Genomic DNA, 20,699 nt, shown 5'->3' on the forward strand with positions numbered 1-20,699 from the left:
CACACCTTGACACTAATAAGACATTTTCTTGTAAACAGCTAGTGGAAAGAAAAAAACTCCTTAATCTTGGAGGATACATACCTTGAAACCCCGCCCACTTTCTGCAGGAGGAAAATAGGGGAGGAGTCAAACTGAAACTATGCTAACAATGATTGAAATTTCACATTAAAGATTTGTATTTTTTCTCTATAACATCAGGTTTTATAAAATTGTATCATGCATTGCTTATTTTCAACCTAATACACTTTATATTTATTTATAACTTATACAATTATAATTATGCAATTTGTTATACTTTGTCTTTTATCTTGTTCCTATTGTTTTGTGTTATAATGATTTCTTACATTACATTACATCAACCTCACTTCAACTTTCACTTTCCCCAGTGTTTTCAATACAAAGCTTTCACCCGACAGGTCTTCTCTGGGTGTGTCGTTCTTGCGCAACCTCAATAATTTATATTTCGCTGACGCCTCCGGGCTTAATATATGGAAAGCAGGAATGTGACACAGCTGCTGTTAATGACATACGTTAAGTTCATATCCTGAGGGTGCAGTTAAACACAGACTGCTGTTTCAGTGTATACAGAGAGGTCTAGTGGTGGGACATTTCAAGAACAGATTTACTGTTACGCTGCTCACAAGTGGAACAAACTACCAGCAGAACTGAGATCAGCCCCAACTGTAAACACTTTTAAATCCAGGTTAAAAACATTTCTCTTTTCATGTGCTTATAGCTGAGAACTTAAAACTTTATCTTTTTTTCTTTTCTTTTATTTGCTCTTGCTTTTAACTCTGTTTTTAGTGTTTTGTTTGTTTTTATTCTGTCTTAAGCTTCTTTTTTTTTTAAATGTTTTGTCTTTATGTAAAGCACATTGAGTTGCCTTGGTATGAAATGCGCTATATAAATAAAGATGCCTTGCCTTGCCTTGCCTTACTCGTATTTCTGAGACATGATTGACACTTCCTGTTTGGCTCCATTTCTGCTGTGATTCACCACAGCTCTGTTAAGTCCCGGCTTGATCACGGGCTTTGTTGAATTCTTTGATCATAATCACTGGATGAACTAGTTTAATTCTTTTCCCTCCCGGACAAAAACTCTGCAGTCGTCTATAAAAACACTCAGCGACAGGCAGCAGCGTAAAGCAGGACTTTAGGCGTGGAGGCTGTTCCCAGTTCTCTTTCAGTCCGATTTGAAAATAGTAAAATTATCAGCAAGCAAATGAGACAGAGGCCGTGAAACAAACAAGGCCTTGGGTCGTCGTCGTTGTTGTTGTTCACTTCAAGCTCTGTTCGCAAATTTATTGAAGCAGAGACTGTTGTGACTGGTTCGTACTGTAGTTGTGGTGCCAGTTTGGGTTATCGAAACAAAGTTAATCAGTTGCACAACTCAACTGTCACCAACGGACGGTTCAACATAGCCTACTGTATAATTTACTTCCAAGGAATCTAACCCTCTGATGAACTTCTCAGTGCTGCATTTTCCCACTTTTTCTCTGTTTCTCTCCGTTTCTCTGCAATTATCATTTTTTATTTGTCTCTGAATCACAAGTTAAATTAAATACAGATGTACATAGTTTGGGTGGTTGTGGCTTATACAGTATGTTGCCATTGGTGTTTGTGATATAATTCATTCATGTTTTTGTGCAATCAGTTGGGTGGTGTTGTGGTTGGTTTCAGTGCAAAGAGTGGTGGTGGTGGTGGTGGTGGGTTGTTCATGAGTTTGTGCACAGTTCTAATAAGCTGATATTTTGTTTTGCACATGTTTTGGACAGAAAACGAGCGTTAATGAATTTACGATTAACTGAACAGTTGTAAACCCGTTCATTTCAGAAACTCTACAGTTTGATATTTCTGTCGACTCAACAGGATTCAGGCTTTAAAACTTCTGAATTGGCAAAATTCATTGAAAATTATTCACACGACAAAAACCACTTGTGACACTTTGATATTATTGAGAATGTACGAAATAAATCGATGAGTCAAACGACAAGTAAACAATTCTACAGACAAACAAACAAAGAATCAATCACCGGAGCTTTCTTGTAGGAAGAAACAAAAAATATTCCATTATTGCCATTCAACTGATCAATAAATACAGCACACACAGTTTTTTTTTAACTTCACTCTCTGGAAAAAAACAGAAATCATCTGAGCACCAGGTCGTCAACTCAACAAACAGCAACTGTAACATCCCAGGTATGAAGCAACAGGAGCAAAACACTCAAACCACACCGATATCTGTCTGGTAATATAAAGCTGCAGCTAGCTCCAGTTAGCTTAGCACAAACTCTGGAAACAGAGAAGTAGGCTAATTAGCAAGTAGCATGCTAACAAATGACAAGACACATGTTGGAACAAAACAAGAAGTGTTTAAATATCCAGGTTAGTTTCTGTCCTCCCTGTGTCCAAGTCTTGATGCTAGGCTAACTGCGGCTAGCTCCAGTTAGCTTAGGACAAAGTCTGGAAACAGAGGGGAAGTAGGCTAATTAGCAAGTAGCATGCTAACTAATGACAGGACACATGTTGGAACAAAACAGTAAGTGTTTAAATCTCCAGGTTAGTTTCTGTCCATCCCGTGTCCTGTCTTGATGCTAGGCTAACTGCAGCTAGCTCCAGTTAGCTTAGCACGAAGTCTGGAAACAGAGGGGAAGTAGGCTAATTAACAAGTAGCATGCTAACTAATGACAAGACACAAGTCGGAACAAAACAGTAAGTGTTTTATCCAGGTTTGTTTCTGTTCTTCCCGTGTCCAGTCTTGTTGCTAAGCTAACTGCAGCTAGCTCCAGTTAGCTTAGCATCAAAACTGGAGTCAGAGGGGAAGTAATTAGCAAGTAGCATGCTAATTAATGACAGACATCATCATGTGCAAACTTAAAAGTTGTCTTCTCTCCTCCCTGGTTCCAGTCTACATGCTAAGCGAAGACAACGGCTGCCGCGTGTAGCTTCACATTTAGCGTATAGACGTGCGAGTGGCATCCATCTGCTAATCACAGCAGTCACGTAGTGCTTAAAGTGTCAAACTATTTCTTTGAAATCCATCTCCAGGAAAAACAACATATTCCTCTGTTTGGTTTTAAAATCTTCCCCCTATAAAAACCAAGGCATTTTTTTCAAACATTTAAAAGCTGCATATTCAATATTAAATGTAACAGGCACCGTTATCCAGCAGGAAATTAACTTCAATCTGTTTTACACATGTTCAATAACAACAAAGTAAGTAATGAAATAATAAGGAAAAAATTGCCTCGACACCTGATTATTAATCAAACTTTAAAATTAATTAATCTCATATGATATTTTAACATTTTAACACAAGCCTGGTCCGACTACCTCGTTATTAATGACCTGTGTTATTGAACCTTTGGGATCAGAAGCTGCTGTTGTCGATTCGGTCCTTCTTCGTCATCTGAGACTTGGCCCTCTGTTTCTGGAGCAGGATGTGCTCGGCGAACTCCCTGACCGCGCCCATCCCGCCGACTTTGTGGCACGTGTACTTGGTGGCGTTGATGGCGACGACCGGCGCGTCTCCGGGTACGGCGCTCAAACCCGCCAGGTTCAGACAGTTCACGTCCTGTTTGTCGTTACCTGAGGAAAACGAAGAGGAACGTGATGTTAGCATCAGGGAGATCAAATTTTCATCAAACAAAAATATTTTTCAAATATGTGTTTTTCTTTATAAGATATTCTCAAATGAAGGAAATATTCCAGAACAATTCAAGACTTTTTCAATGAAAATTCAAAGGTTCATTCTTACTCAACACGCCAATCTGCAAATCTTCATCTCCCTAAACTCCTCACTACCAGAGGTCAATTTACGATTAGATTTAGAGGTTGTTTTTTTTATATATTTTTTTTCATGTTATTTTGTGTTTTTTCACATTAAACTGTAATATAAGGTGGAGGCTTAAAAATAACCCCCTTGTGGCTTTTTGCCTCTCCCTGCACTGTCCTATTGTTACCTACCATGTTTTATGTTGTATTCTTTTAACTTTGTGCAAAAATAAAAATTCAAATTCAGATCAGGGGTTGGAGGGCGACGCTACAGCGAAAGGCAGCTAGGCGGGAAGGGGCGGAGCTACTTTACCCATGTACGCCACGTCCTTCCACTCCAGCTTCTTGCGCTTCACCACCGGGTTCAGGTCGTCCAGAGGCTCCTCCCCCACCTCCACCACTTCACAGCCCATCTTCTTGGCCAGTTTCTCCGCTAAGCCCTTACTGACGGGGTCGTCTTTGGTCGTCAACAGCACCACCTGGTGGACGAGAGGGACAGACGGTCGCCGTGAGGGTTAACAAACTCTGAGTTAAAGGGGAACTACGTAAATCTGGTCGCTTCTCCGCTGTTTTGCTAACCCTCCACTTGGCCATGTGCATTTGTTTACAACGAAAATCAATACATGGAGCGGTGGATAATGTTATATAACATATTAGGGCTGTCAACGAATATTCTAAATTCAAATATATATTTGAATATTAAAAAAAAAAACGAGATTCGAATGTGAAAATTAATATTCAAATATTAAATAAACAGTGGGAAAAAAACTGAATGAGGAAAAAAACGGGAAAATAAAAAATATACAAAAATAAAACAGCGGGCGCACTGTATGACGGCCGGCCTCATCGCTCATTATTACAGTAATAATAGCCAACTGCACAACTGAAAATATTGTAATTAGTGTGAATGCTGAAAGAACGAATATTCTAACGTCATTTTGGAGCAATTTCGACAGCCCTATAACATATACAACGTGTATATTTGTAGATTACGTGTTTATTTGTGTAGTCTTAACTGTCATAAACAGAGGTGGAAGGCAGAGAGCCTCCGTTCTCACTCGTAACAAGTCACAACTAAGTCATGTAGTTAACTATCACAATTACTTTGGAGCTTTTTAATTAAGGTAAACAGGTAAGGTAAGGTAAAATATTTTTAACAATTACTGTTGAGTATTAATTTGGAATTTCTTTTTTTTTAGAGTCTAAAACTTATTCAACATTGTGTGTTTGAGCAGGTGCAACTCAACTGGCACAAACGAACTTGGCAGCAACTAAAGATGAGATATAAAAATAAAGTTTGGGTGTGGTATAATTACATTATACACGCAGTCATGATGTTGTTTAACCTGTATTCAACATATGATATTAGAATCAGCTCTCGAACAGAGAAATAAAGAATAAATAAATGTTATTAAATATTTTTAAGCAAAAAGTCAAATTTTCAGCTCGGGAAAAATCCTGCGTAGTTTCTCTTTAAAAGCTGAACTCTGGGTCGACCAACACTGAGCTGTTCAATCAACTCTGAGTTATTTTGACCCTGAGTTAAACTCACGCACGAGGAGATGAAAAGCTCTCATCAATGGAACAAAGATAATATGATTCAACAAGCGGGAAAATAATCCTGCTCTGCAATGGCAAAACAACGTGAGTTCTGATTGTTGAGTATTCATTGGGAATTTTTTTTTTGAGTCTTCCACTTGTTCAACATTGTGTGTTTGAGCAGGTGCAGCTCAACTGGCACAAACGAACTTGGCAGCAACTAAAGATGATGAGATCTAAATACAAAGTTTGGGTGTGGTATAATTATATGTACACGCAGTCATGATGTTGTTTAACCTGTATGTTCAACCTGTGACAACTGAATCACCATAAGGGCTACTTTATTGCTCCCAACAGGGAAATTATTTTATTTAAGCTCCCAGTATTTTTGTCTATTTAAAAGCAACATCTAAATGTCTTTACACTGCCGTTTGCATATGTTCAAGTTTGTCTCCATTATAATGTGACGGGATGTACGTAGTCATCAATCACACCTGGAAATATATTGATAAGTGCATCGAGTCTCTTAATACTACATTGATTATTGATAAACTGATACTAACTTAGCCTATATGAAATAAATAGAGAGAGAGAGAAGTCCAACCTCCACGTCCTCCTTCTGCAGCATCCTGAGGGCCGTGATGTCCCTGGTGTTGACGGACAGCATGTCCTCGCCCGACGCCGACAGGAAGACGCGCCCGTCGGTCAAACACCCGCACACGTTGCACAACATCAGCCGCACAACTTCCTGCGTGAGGGGGCCGAAGTAGCCGTACCTGAGGGAGGACACACACACACACACGCCACGTTTACACAACATGTAAAGAGAAAAGAGCGAAAATACAACGTTGATATCTAATCTTTACGTCGGTGACTAAAGTTAAATGTCGTCAGCACATCAGCAATCATTCCTACCACCACACTGTCTCTGTAAAGCCCTTGGTTTAATTAATTAATTTACTCTGTTTTGTCTTTTTCCATCAGTCAAAGGAAGATTTTAATTTCCCTTAAACCATAGTTGTCCCGATTCCGATACCAGAATCGGAAATGCCTCTGATCCTGCCGAAAATGCAGGCAAGGGTCCAGGCCCCGATCCAGTAAAACACACATTGTGGCTGAACTTTAGAAGTTTTTAAAGGAATTGTTATTTATTCATAGATTTATATTTGTACTTTTTTCAGTGTCTGACTGTTAAACTAGACAATAAAAGTTAAATGTCTTTCCTTTGCTTTATTCATCCATGTTTTACCAAGGCTTTAACCTAAACCTTAGGGCTGTCGACCTAAATTTCATTGGTCGATTGGTCGCAGGAAAAAATAACAAAAAGACATTTGGAGCCATGTCTTGTCAACATTAAGTTAAAATCAATATGACTGAACTGTATATGAAAAGCTATAGGGTTTTTATTTTGAAGGGCCAGATACAGGAAGTCGTGATACTCACTCGCTCTTTTAGTCGACTAATCGCCTTAAATGACGACTACTGGTCGACCAAGAAAACCTTTGGTCTACCTAAAAATAATCATCACTTTCTATATATATACATTTTTATATATATAATGATTTTTTCTATAACTTTTTTTTTTAGGAAACACTGGTATCGGTACCGGCCGATACCTACAGCACAAGTATCAGAATCCGTATCAGGAGGGAAAAAATGGTATCGAAACATCTTTACTTTCAACAACCAGTCCAGGTTTTGTCACAGTGACCTTTGAAATCTAATGAGTTCATCTTTGCTTCTTAATAAACTTTTTTTTTTTTAATATAAAATTTGAAGTTCCCTGAACTACTCAGTGAGATACTGCGTCACCAGAAAGAGACGAAACAACAACGACTCGGACCACTTCAACTCGGCTCAAACTGGTCAAACAAAAGCAAAAAGGTTGAACATCCTGAGTCCTCCTGTTGACCTTCAGCTGTGCTGCTGATGGACGTCCAGATGTTGCACATGTGGACGTGCGTGGTGTCTCACCTGAGGACTCTCTGCTCGGCCACGGGCCAGTCGATGTCCACGTCGATGTCCACGCTGTACTCCGGCAGCATCTCATAGTAGCTGATCTTCCTCCCCTCTTTGCCCTGCGGAGGACAGAGACACGGGTCAACTAACTCTCTATCTGGACCAGATGTTGGACAGATGTTGGACAGATGTTGGACAGATGTTAGCGGCCGGTCCAGCTGCTGGTCCACCTCGGTCCTCCTCCTACCTGCAGACAGGCGTCCTTGACGATGAGCTCCCTGGTGGAGAAGTAGAAGGAGCCGTTCTCACACAGCTCTCCGTCCCAGTCCTGGCGCCGCGGCCGCCGCAGCGGGTTCAGGTTCAGCGGTTTGGTGCGTTCAGGGGCTGCAGGAGAAAAGAAAGAGTCACAACATCAAACACCACTTTACAAAATTACGACAGTACGGTGGCCCTGAGAGACCAACTCACTGCAGCTTAGTAAAAGACAATTCAACAACAATCTGGAGAATGAATTAAAACGATGTGGGACTCTTCAGAAATTTAAAGTCTCTTCAAAAACTAAATAATGGATAAATATAAAGAAATGGTTTGATTTCTGGTCCTGTGAGTGTTGTTCAGTTCTTGCTTGGAATAATTGTTAAATGGTGTCGTATATTTGATGGTATCTACGACGGAGTATTAGGGCCACATTGAGGAATAAAAAAATCACAAACTTCGAGATTAAAGTCATAAATTTACAACTTTATTCTCATAATGTTATGACTTTTTTCTCGTAGGAAATGTACGACTTTTTTCTCGAAGTTTGTGTTTTTTTTTGTTTTGTTTTTCTCGGTGTGGCCCTAATACTCTGTCGTAAGAATCATTATCTATCATTAGAAATGTGTGATCTGCCAGTTGTACAGTGGGTGAGAAGGACATGTGTTACTAGCTGATAGCTTCAGCCTAGACCTTTTCAGTTAAATTTAAAGCTGTTTCTTTGTGTTGCTTTGTCGACTGACTGAAATTAAATCAATCAAAAAAAAACAAAAAAACAAAAAGCAAACAAACACAAAAACACAACAGGAGTAAAGTGATGGACCGGTCTGGGGCCTTTAGTTCTTCTTGACTGTAGAAGTTGTGCAGCAGCTTCCTGTTAGTGGGTATGACAGTAAACTGAGTTTGTTTGGTTTATTAAAACGTCGATATCACACGTTATCACACGGACCTTCACATTTTATGGCCAAAAGAATCTGATCAATATTGAGATCACTGTCATTAAACACGATTACTCATTAACTCTGGAAACACGCTGCATTCACTGACCCTTAAAAAAAAAGGAAAAAAAAGAAGAACAATATAAAAATTGATATGAAAACAAATAAAAGAGCTTTTTGTCTTTGTAGTTATTCCAGTTATACACATTTAAATGAACTAAATGTGTTAAATTTACAACTATTTATTTCACTATCACCCAGAGTGAACAGTGTCTTGTTTCTTTTTCCCGTTCCAGACACAAACCGGTTTGTTATCACCTGGTGGTGGTGGTGGTGACGCCACGGCAACTGTGGCGACGTGAACAGGAAACAGAGCCAAGACCTGTTCTGCTGTTTTCACAGGGCGTTGGAGGGACGAAGTTCACACCAGGATACCTATCGTAATATTATGGGATGTCACCGTGAACACCACCACCCTGACTTCAGACCTCAAGATCTCACGTCCTTTGCTTTATAAACATCTTCTCATACTGAGCCGACGTTTGAGATTATGATTTATATGTTTTGAGTCCAGATTTAAAGGGATAGTTCAACATTTTGGCAAATTGGCCCATTGCCATAATCGCTATAGTCATAGCAGTAGGTTCATTACCTTTAATTGTAGGTGTAAGCTATTTTCAGTACGGCGGAGCGCAGCAGCTGGCTGCTCAGAGCTACGCTATGGAGGCTAATGGAATTTCTTGGTTTCCCTCATTAAACTCATCAAATTCAACATCCCAAAACTCCACAGCGCTTTTGTAGACAAGTTGTGACCTGCACAACCACCACGCTATGAGATAATGACGGAACGATACGAAACGGAGCCGTTTTCGAGGTAAATACAGGGTAAATACGGAGACTGCTTGCTGAAAAACTGTCCCTGAACGCAACGCGCATCAGCGGTTTTGTATGAATTTACCTCGAAAACGGCTCCGTTTCGTATCGTTCCGTCATTATCTCATATCGTGGTGGTTGTGCAGCTCACAACTTGTCTACAAAAGCGCTGTGGAGTTTTGGGATTTTGTATTTGATGAGTTTGATGAGGGAAACCAAGAAATTCCCTTAGCCTCCATAGCGTAGCTCTGAGCAGCCTGCTGCTGCGCTCCGCTGTACTAAAAATAGCTTGCACCGACAATTAAAGGTAACGAACCTACTGCTATGACTTTAGCAATTATGGCAATGGGCCAATTTGCCAAAATGTTGAACTATCCCTTTAAAACATTTTAAATTCAACAATTAAAATAGTTCGACCGTTTTTAAACACGAAACGACGCCAAGAATCTAACTCTTGTTTTTATTCAGCAGCAGCAAGTTAAACTGGTTCAGTTCACTTCAGAGGAAAAGTCAATAAAGAAACAATAAGTGAGCTCATCTTTTAACTACGGACCAAACACACAGAGTCAAAGAGGAGGAACTATAAAACCTCTGTGAGCAGTTCTGTTAAAGGGATAGTTCAACATTTTGGCAAATTGGCCCATTGCCATAATCCCTATAGTCATAGCAGTAGGTTCGTTACCTTTAATTGTCGGTGCAAGCTGTTTTTAGAACGGCGGAGCAGAGCCGTGAGCTGCTCAGAGCTACGCTACGGAGGAGGCTCATTATGGGATTTCTTGGTTTCAAACTCATCAAATACACAATCCAACAACTCCACAACGCTCTGGTGGACAAGTTGTGACCTGCACATTCACCACGCTATGAGATAATAACACAACGTTACCAGACAGAGTAGTTTTAGAGGGAAATTCATGCTGATGCGCGTTGCCTTCAGGGACAGTTTTTCATCAACAGTCTCTGTATTTCCCTCTAAAACAACTCTGTGTGGTAACGTTGTGTTATTATCTCATAGCGTGGTGAATGTGCAGGTCACAACTTGTCCACCAGAGCGTTGTGGAGTTGTTGGATTGTGTATTTGATGAGTTTGATGAGGGAAACCAAGAAATCCCATTAGCCTCCGTAGCGTAGCTCTGAGCAGCTCGCGGCTCTGCTCCGCCGTTCTAAAAACAGCTTGCACCAACAATTAAAGGTAACAAACCTACTGCTATGACTATAGGGATTATGGCAATGGGCACAATTTGCCAAAATGTTGAACTATCCCTTTAAACTCTTAGTAGTAGTAGTAGTGTGACTCACATCCCTTCTTGACCTCCTGCCACCTGAACTGGTGTCTGCGGACGACGGAGAAGACGGCGTCGTAGTCCTTCTTCAGGATCAAGTCCAGAGCCTCCTGGATGTGGTGCGGGTGGAGACACGGGGACGTGGCCTGGATGTTACACACCACATCCACCTCTGTTCGCAAAACAAACATCCACAGAGTTAAAAAAAAAGAAAAGAAAAGAAAAGAAAAAGAAAGTAATTTTAAAGGGATAGTTCACCCAAAATTGAAATTTCAGAGAGAAGTTTCAGAGTCCTCCGTGGCTTCTCTGAGTTACAGGGGGTCTCAGCGTAGCAGTGCATGTCCATATAACTGTTGCAAATGGATACCAACTGTCTTCGTAACAAAAAGACACACCAAAAAACATCCAAATACCTCCATGCTGCTCGTATGTTATGTCTGTCTTGTATTGAAGCCCCGAAATGCGAAATTGTCCCAAAAGAAATTAAATAAGTCTATATTTCAAGCTTGTTTTGTAGCGGAAGCTTCTTGAAGCTCCTCTTCCCGGTTCGTCAAATTTGGACGAACCTTGCTTGAAAAACAAGCTTGAAAAATAGACTTGTTTAATTTTTTTCGGGACAATTTCGCATTTCAAGGCTTCAATACAAGACGGACATTACATACGAGCAGCATGGAGGTATTTGGATGTTTTTTGGTGTGTCTTTTTGTTACGAAGACAGTTGGTATCCATTTGCAACCGTCATAAGGACATGCACTGCTACGCCGAGACCCCCTGTAACTCAGAGAAGCCACGGAGGACTCTGAAACTTCTCCCAGCCCTTAGTCGACATGAGGGTGAGTAGATAATTCAATTTTGGGGTGAACTATTCCTTTAACGCTATGGAAACCGACCTGGCCTCAGGTTGACAAACTCCTGGATGGTCTCCAGAGACGAGGACGAGTCCTTGGAGACCTCGGGGCTCCGGCGGTGGACCTTGGCCCCCCAGGCCTTGGCCACCTTCTCGATCTCGTCGTGGTCGGTCGACACCCAGATGCTGCGGAGAAGATTCATCACCACCATGGTTACCTCATTTCCTGACTGTTTCCTTTGACTTTTATTTAACTTGACTGACGCTGATAAATAAATCCACTCATTTCATTCACAAGACCATCACTGTTTTCAGTACCAGTCCTCATAATAATCATATTATTACTATTAAGCATTAGTTAAGCATGAATAAATATTGAGTTCTTCATTTGTAACGCATGAATACACTGATGTTTTTCAGATGGTTACACAAGCAGATACTTTAGTAGAACTATTTTAATTATCTTAAAGGGATAGTTCAACATTCTGGCAAATTGGCCCATTGCCATAATCCCTATAGTCATAGCAGTATAGGTTTGTTACCTTTAATTGTCGGTGCAAGCTATTTTTAGAACGGCAGAGCAGAGCCGTGAGCTGCTCAGAGCTACGCTACGGAGGCTCATCATGGGATTTCTTGGTTTCAAACTCATCAAACTCATCAAATACACAATCCAACAACTCCACAACGCTCTGGTGGACAAGTTGTGACCTGCACATTCACCACGCTATGAGATGATAACACAACGTTACCAGACAGAGTTGTTTTAGAGGGAAATTCATGCAAGATCCCTTTAAAGTTACATAACATCACAAAAACCAAAGTGAGGAGGAGTCACAGAGACATTTGTGGTTAAAGAAAAAAAGAGGTGTCACTGCAGCTGTGGCTGGTCTTGAGAAAAGACAAGACCAAGACCGGTCTGGAGAACTACAACACCAGTAAGGAGTTCATTACTAACTCAGATCCTACAAAAGAATCACTTAATTTGTCCAATCAAAAGTCTGAAAATTATAAATATAAGTAGAAAATCTAGATGGAATATGAAGTTGCATTGATGCAACCTCATGTCTTTGATCATCAAAGTATCTGTTCATGGACTCATCTCATATAAACAGTTATATATCATAGTAAATGATCCAGATTGCTTCCTGGTGACCTTTAGACCCCGTCCTCCACTAAAGTTTGGCACTAATCTGCCCGGAGGTGTTTTTAAAACTAACAGATCTATCACCAGCTCCTCTTATCAGTTTTATGGTTCTCTGTTTATGGAGGCTAGTGGGACTTTTACAGGCTGTAAAACATCTGGAGTCAAAACATAAACACATGAAACATGACATAATAATAAAAAAGGAAGGGAGAGTGTACCTATTGATTAAGAAGGACATTGATGTGAACTGTACCCACTGTGTCTCTGTCAATGAAATTGAATTGGTTCATTTATTTTGGTCTTGCCCACACACCAGACAACTCTGGAGCAGACTGGCAACGCTTTATCAGTGATCATATCTACCCCCAGTTTAATTTATGCTGGAAAAATGCTTTGTTTGGCTACACTGAATATGATAAAAAACTAAATTCTCAGTTTTATATGATTAATTTGTTAATTATTTTATCTAAATTGTATATACATAAGTCTAAATTTTCTGGTAAGAAGCCAAACTTGTTGGAACTGTCTGCATATGTTGGTCAATATATCTCCTCCCTCTGTGATTGTGAGAATAAAAAAGCTGTTAAAACGTATGATCTCTGTAAGCTTTACAAAATATGTAGAAGTAAGCGATCCGGTGGTTTTGGCTAACTTCCTGTCAGCCGATGGAGTTAGCAGTCCCCGCCCTCGTCCCTACGTCACCACATTCACGCGCATCCCTTGGCTGCACACACAGAGAGGACCGCCCCTTTATGCCGTTCTCTCTCCTCATTGGATAAAGGTTGTAGGATACAAGGAAAGTTTTCTCCTCGGCTTACAGCAGAGCAGAGTGACTGACAGACCCGTGTTTCAGACCAAACACTCTATAGAAGTGATTGCTGTCGGAAGATATAACTATTTAAGACTTATATTAACACAAATATTCTGCTTACTTCTGCTTTAAAGTAAATTTAAAAGCATGTAGGCCTACTTTTGGATACTTTAAAGGTGTACAGAAATGGCCGTTTGTCCTGTTTGTCGCGCCGAGTTGTCACGAGCTGCAACACGAGTTTACCTGAGTAAGGAAAACGAATTTGATTGGTCGTTATCGAGCGGGCGGGATATTCAAAGTTTGGAGCGAGACCGAGCTCCGTGTGTGTGTGCGTGTCTCAGACGTTTGAATGACGGATGACGGATCCAATATCAGTGGCTGGTGAATCGTGTACAGGCTGACGTATAATCCGTGCGCCTGCATTATCCAATGCGAAAAAAAAAAATACACACTTTCATCCTGGATTTACTCAAAAATAGAATTTTGCACAAAGTTTGGCCTACAGCGTCTGAAAGATAAGTTATTACACTAATTTTATGACCCAAAGTGGGCTCAAATTCAATTTTCTTTTCTGTACACCTTTAAGTACCTTTAAAAGCAAGTACTTTTTTTTACTCTTACTCGAGTAACATGTTGACTGAGCTACTTTTACTTGTAACAGAGTACATTTTGACCAGTAGTATTTGTGGACCCAGAGTCTGTACTAATAAATTATCTATCTATCTATCCATCTATCTATCTATCTATCTGTACTCTTACTCAAGTACTGGGGTCTGTCCATCTCTGGTTAAATGTCTTAGGCTACTGTTTATGTGCTAGTGGGACTTTTACAGGCTGTAAAACATCAGCAGTCAAAACATAAACACATGAAACTTGGCATAATAATAGGCTAATAAAAAAGGAAGATAAAGTGTATCGATGATATTGATTGGTTATTATTGATCATCTAACCTGTGGAAGCGCTGGCAGTTGGCTGCGGCCCTGAGCACCCAGCCGAGGAGCGGGACCCCGGCCAGCATCTTGATGTTCTTCAGCGGGATGCCCTTACTGCCGCCGCGGGCCAGCACCAGAGCGGCGACGTGTCTCTCCCTCTGCGGCTGCAGCTGCTGCTTCGGGGTGGAGGGAGCTCCGTCCTCCGCAGCCTCCCCGTTATCAGCCTGGAGGCCTCTCTTCCTGCTGCTGCTGCTGCTGCTGCTGCTGGTGCTGGTGGCCATGGCGGGCGACGGGAGCCTCTCACCGCGGGGATAAACACACCGAAGTCCGGCTGGTTCCTCCTCTGCAGGCGGGGTAACGGAGAGAGGCCGAGCGGCGCTATTTATATTAGGAGCTGATTCCGGTTCTTCTCTTCTCTTCTCTGGGTCCCAATGATGGTCGACCACTGATGACCGGGGCTCAGTACCGCCATCCAGTGTTCGTATAATTAAAAAAAATTAAATAAAAATAGAATAAAATGAAAATAAGATAAATTAATAGAAAATAAATAAAATATAAATTGAAAAATAAAAAATATGGTGATCCAACCTACACCTAGACCTAATCTTCTCATCTAATGTGGTTTATTTATTTATTTATTTTACTATTATTATTACCTGTTTGTTGTTTCTTTTTTTTAATTGATTCATTTTTGTTTGTTTATATAACTTCCATGTTTTGGAAATACTGGTCTAAACAACTCCTAGGCTACTGTTTTTAGTTTGTGTGTGGACGGAATGTGTGCTGTCTATAGGCTATTGTTTGTCTATGTTTTCTTGTTTGTGTCAATTGTTGGACTTGGAGTCTGTGGAATAAAGCTATATATAATATATATAATATACTTACCAGTTGTTTGTTTTCTTTTGTTTTGGCTGTGGCCTGTGTATGATTATTTTACCGCCAGCTAGTGGTCGTACAATAAAAAATAAAATAAAAATAGATAAAATAAAATGAAAAATGTAAATTGAAAAATAAAAACAATCAAATTAATTGTTAGAAAATAGAAAATTGACATACACAAGAAATTAAATAGGTAAATCTAGGAAATAAATTTGTAGAAATTTCTGCAGAAAAAAAAAGAAATTGTAACAGAAATATTGAAAAAGAATAATGCGTCACAAAAGATACAAATACAAATTTTCCACGAAAAACAAAACATGATGGTTGCCATATACAGTAGCTCAGTGGGTGCTGCATGTCATTGCCTCTCTCTCTGCCTCCCAGTTTTATGTCTCTCTCACCTATCCTATCAATTAAAGACAAAAAAACCCCCAAATACACTTGGAAAAAAAAACATGACATAGAATCTGTAACAAACAATGAAAATACATATATATTTCTCAGTTTTCTAAGTTTTTCTAACTTTGATTCTAGAAAATGTAATTAAACAAACTCTGTAGATCATCAGTTGTAGCCACAATATGTTGATTAAAGGTCATTATTGGTCATTAACACAGTGAATAACTTGTTACACACACACAAAAACAAACAAACTCAGATATGTTATAATGAATGAAAGTGAATTATGAATTGAAGTGCAAACTACATACAAACTATATATAAAAAAGTATACTAATATAAAAAAAAAATGTTCATGCCTACAAACAAAAAGTATCCAAGTAAGAAACTGTCTTTACAACAACTGTTTCTGTGTGAACAGGTTTGTTTGAGTCATCCTTACCTTTCTTTTCTCTGACGAGTCAACAGTGACACCTGCTGGACATTGAGAGCAACTGGACTGTTTTCTTCAGTAATAGATAATGAGCTGCTATAATGTTTCACTTGTTTGGTAAAAGTATTTTGGTATTTCATAAGGTATGAGCATGTTTTTTTCACTCCTTTGTCTTGACATTAGTCCATTCAGACAGGAGAGTACTCAGCTTTACTGTATCTAATCCCCCTCTCTCTCATGTCCTTTCACCTTTTAGACCTTTTCATTTCACGGAGCCACTGAATGATCGGTTGTTCCCTGTTGAGAGCTTCACGCTGATATTACATGTCTTTAATCTGTTTGTTTTTGTCCTTCCATGTCGTGCTTCGTTGTAGTACTCGGGTAAAACGTCCCTGGGTGGGCTTGAACCACCAACCTTTCGGTTAACAGCCGAACGCGCTAACCAATTGCGCCACAGAGACATGTGTAAAGTACTTACAGTAATACTGTCTCTCCATGTCCTTTGACTTCACAGAGAAACATACATTTCTGCATCAGGATTGAGTCATGACGATGGATTAGATCTAGGCCTAACAGCTGAATTACTGCATTGATTGTGTGTGTGTAGGCTATGTGTGTGTTTGTGTGTGTTTCGATTACAGTGAGCTCCCAACCCTAACCCTAACCCAGTGTTTTTTACTGATCGTCCCCAGTGGAGCTAGTGGTACTGCCTTGGTTTCTGAGTGGTCGACTGGGAGATTTGGGGGATAATAATGTAATTCTGTCATAAAACACTGACACTCGCAAAACTGGAAAAATGGATGTGAAAAGTTTATTCACAGAAGTTACAAAGTATTATATCAATTTTAAAAAAGTACAAAAGTTGGAAACACATATTAGCAAGTAGCATTTGCTATAGTATCAAACATTTTAAAACATAACACATTTTAACGATAGCTTGGAATGGACAGATTTCATCAGCATCTCTGCTCTGTTTTTACAGCGAAGGGTCTTAAATAAAACGTAAGACCTAAACTCTATAACATGTAAAAATCTGTTTTTTGGTTGTTTTTTTAAGTAAAGAAAATGCACTTAGCTTAAGTTATTAACAAGGTTTGTGACGATGACAGACTGATTGAGACTTATACATGAATTAGGATCAGATTAATTTAATTTCAACCTCTCTCAATGTGTCCAGATAAAAAGAAATGGGCGACATCATCATATTTCAGTCATTCTCTGGTACGGTCTCAGTCTCCACCAGTGGCTCTGAGCCTTCAGTGGAGCTCTTTGACATGGTGAACGTGCGTGAGATCCTGCAACTATTTCTTCGATTGCGTGACTCCGGTGGCCTCAAATGGACAACGCTTTGTTCACCGCCGCTACCATGGTGTCCTTTGACTGGAGACGCTGAATCTCTGGTCTGGGAAAGGCTGTGAGATTTGGGAAGGCTGTTGTTGGGTGAACTGTTGGGTGGGTGGATGGGATCTGGGATGTCTGCTGACAGACTGGATGATCTGCTGTCCAGTTGTTCACTCAGCTGCTGATTGATCTTCTCTTTCTCACGAAGGTCCGACTCCGACAGCTTTCTCAAACGTTCAGCGGCGACATCTCCAGTGTTGTCAAGCATTGCACCTTGGTTGGAGGACTTTTTGGACATTGGTTGTTTCTTCGTGTACGCTGCGTTAACAGAAAGAAAATGTCACTTGTCTTTGTACAATTCTTTCTCAAACAGATCACAATTGTTATATCTAATGTTTATATATTTTGTATTACTTCAAGTGTAGGCCTATATTGTTGGTTTATGTCTTTTGATGAAAGAGGTGCCAATCTGTTGGGACAATAACGTTTATCCTGGCCCTGATCTTGAACATTAGCAGCTCCTCCCTGATCAAACACCATCACACTTTATTGGTAATGTTGTATATATTTATGTATTTAGACCTCCTTTGTCAAACAGTACAAGTAGATAATTAGGAGAGGAATCAATGATGCAACTATGTCTTTTAAAGTGTAAACTCATCACCCCGTTAGCCACCAAGCTAACATGGCTGCACTTTATTCAATTTGGCACATTGTTAGTGAAACAGTGTGTGATGGTGGTGATAGAGAAAATACAACAGTGAGATGCCTTGTTCTTGATTAGCTATTACCAGAGTGGCTAGTAGCGCATTAGCAGTTAGCTAACTTAAGTAGAAAATATATCAACAAGCTTCTCAATACATAGAAACATCTTGTGAATTTTGTTATATATTTAAGATGGAATGATTGAGTGAAGTATTGCTCTACCAACCAAAATGAAAAATGTCCTCATAAGCTTCTATATTGCTCAGGAAATGCTAACTAATGGGATTAATAAGAACCTATGGTAGAGGCTCTCAGACCTTTGCACATGCCATCAATAACTGTTGATATAAGTTCAAAAAGATGCAATAACAAAAAATCCACATTCCTCATTTTCATTTTCATTTTCTGTGACCTTTAAAAAAAAAAGGGAAATAAGAGTGTCACTCACCACAGCTGCTGCATCTTTTGTGTAAAACACACGTTGCCACACAGGAGATGACGCATACAATTACAGCCACAACACCAATGATCCAGTTTGCAGAGGAGGAGCATGTGCATTTAGCTGAAATGATAATAAACACAACACATGAACATGGGAACATTGGGATTCAGATAACTCAGCTGGTACAAATGAACTGATAAACCTCTGCTGAACCTGGGATGTTGATCTCTACGTCTCTGTTCTGGTTGATCTGAGGCTGGTGAACTCTGCAAGTGACCCTGTGACACAATCACATCACACAGAGTCATAGGTGAGATGAGGTGCTATAAGTGGACCAACAAGTCGTTTGAGAAACGGTATAATGTCATGTAAATAGTGTAATTTAAGGTATAATGACATAATAATTCCTATGTTAAGAAGCTATTTTCTTTGTTTTATTTCCTTGAATTGATACCTAAGACAATTATATGAACTTTTATGTTGTCATACATCATATTAATGGCCAAAACTCCAGAATTTATTTGCAGAAACTGAAAATAAATAGCTAAATGTTTGATCCGTTTTCTGGAAGGGGATTGGACCTTTCTGACCTCTTTGTATCAGTCTGCAGAGTCACGTTCCTCTTGACGTTGAAACACAAATTATGGGAATCCTGGTCTCTCATTGGGTTATCAGCAGGAATCTCTTTTCCTTGATCATCAAGAAATGTAACCGTGGGCGCAGGGAACCAGCAGTTGGACTCGCACTGCAGAACTGTTCTGTCACCTTCACCTGAGACAACTGAGAGTCTCGGCTCAGAGGCAGCACCTTAAAGAACAAGGGTTATACAGAGTGAGACCTTTGGACGTTTCTGGTAAAAATGTGTAAACTGATCTTTTCTCGACATAAATTGGACCGGACGTACCCACAGAGAGCTCAACCGTTCCAACAACCTTGGGCTTCGTCCGTGGTTCAATAATCTTGCATTGGTATTCTCCTTGATCAGAGAGCCTCAGCTCAGAAATCCTCAGAGACATGTTGCCGTTATTCAATTTGCCCATGAAGATGTTTGTCCTGAACTGAAAGACCGGACTCTTCATCTCGAAGGTCTCACAGCCGTCACGATAGAGGAAGGCGATTTCTGCGGGAGGGCCCTTTCTGGACCACTCCAGTGTTGGGATGTCGTTGCGGGCGGCGATGCTGCAGGGTAGGACGACTGTATCGCCCACGTAGGCCTGGATCTTCTTGGGCACACTGTCCAAGGCTTTGCCTAAGAATTAGAAAAAGACATAAAACGAGTTGATGCTGTCCCACAAAGAGACAAATACCATCGATGAATGATCTCCTACTTGCATAAACTTGATGTTTCTTAGTTTTCTTTTTGCTTTACCTTTAACCCTAAGTCAAACACTAACAATAGTACAAACTGTGTATCAATAGTTCGATAAGGACTCCCAATTCTGTAATTCTGTTGCATTTAGCGCTAATTAGCAAATGTTAGCATGAACCACTAAAAACATAACAACAGCATTTTTAATGCAGGCTTTTACACTATGTTTCTCTTCTGAGTGGTAGCCTACTGGGTGATTGTCTCCTCTGTATTTACCCCCTTTTTTAAAGTGTTAGGCTAACTAGTCATTTTTTGATTTTTGCAGTTTCCCTTCCCCAACCAATGACGCTCATCTTATTGTGAAATGTATCTTGTATCAAGGTGCTTTAAGTAAAATTTCTCCCACAAATAAAGAAGTATTCCTTCCTCAAATGCAATCCCCGATCCCCGCCACCCCCAGAGTAAATGTGCAGAAATTTAGGAACCTGGGAAATCCCAATTACCAGGAAAACATATGAGAGAGAGAGTAACTGGAAGTGTCGACTCAGACACAAAGCTGTGCGTCACTGATCACATGACAGAGGATCCTAATTCTGCAGTGTCATCCCAGGAAATCTTGTCTTATATATGATTTATTATCATATTATTACACTACACTAATAGATATCATTTCTAGTTAAAAGTTAGTTAAAAGTTAAAAGTACATCGGCATTTCAACCATAACCCACAGCACATTAAGTTGTTAAAATCAGCCTAATTTCAACTGTTGCATCACAGAGCAGCTCACACATTTAATTGTCAGCATTGATAAGAAAGTTCTGCATATTTCTGCATAATAA

At 39.9% G+C, this 20,699-nt stretch overlaps 1 protein-coding gene across 1 annotated transcript; it reads right to left on the reverse strand.

Annotated features, from left to right (window-relative positions):
- Nucleotides 1-2,625: 2,625 nt before the first annotated feature.
- On the reverse strand, nt 2,626-14,702 carry cmasa (cytidine monophosphate N-acetylneuraminic acid synthetase a). Its single transcript, XM_083992891.1, has 8 exons — nt 14,371-14,702; nt 11,508-11,650; nt 10,634-10,789; nt 7,519-7,655; nt 7,287-7,390; nt 5,917-6,088; nt 4,087-4,252; nt 2,626-3,587 (listed from the first exon to the last, which is right to left on the reverse strand). The coding sequence occupies exons 1-8, from the start codon at nt 14,631-14,633 to the stop codon at nt 3,370-3,372; spliced, it is 1,359 nt and encodes a 452-aa protein (XP_083849017.1). The 5' UTR covers nt 14,634-14,702; the 3' UTR covers nt 2,626-3,369.
- Between the last annotated feature and the right edge of the window lie 5,997 nt (nt 14,703-20,699).

This window comes from Trachurus trachurus, assembly GCF_905171665.1.
Source record: "Trachurus trachurus genome assembly, chromosome: 18".
Lineage (NCBI taxonomy): Eukaryota > Metazoa > Chordata > Actinopteri > Carangiformes > Carangidae > Trachurus > Trachurus trachurus.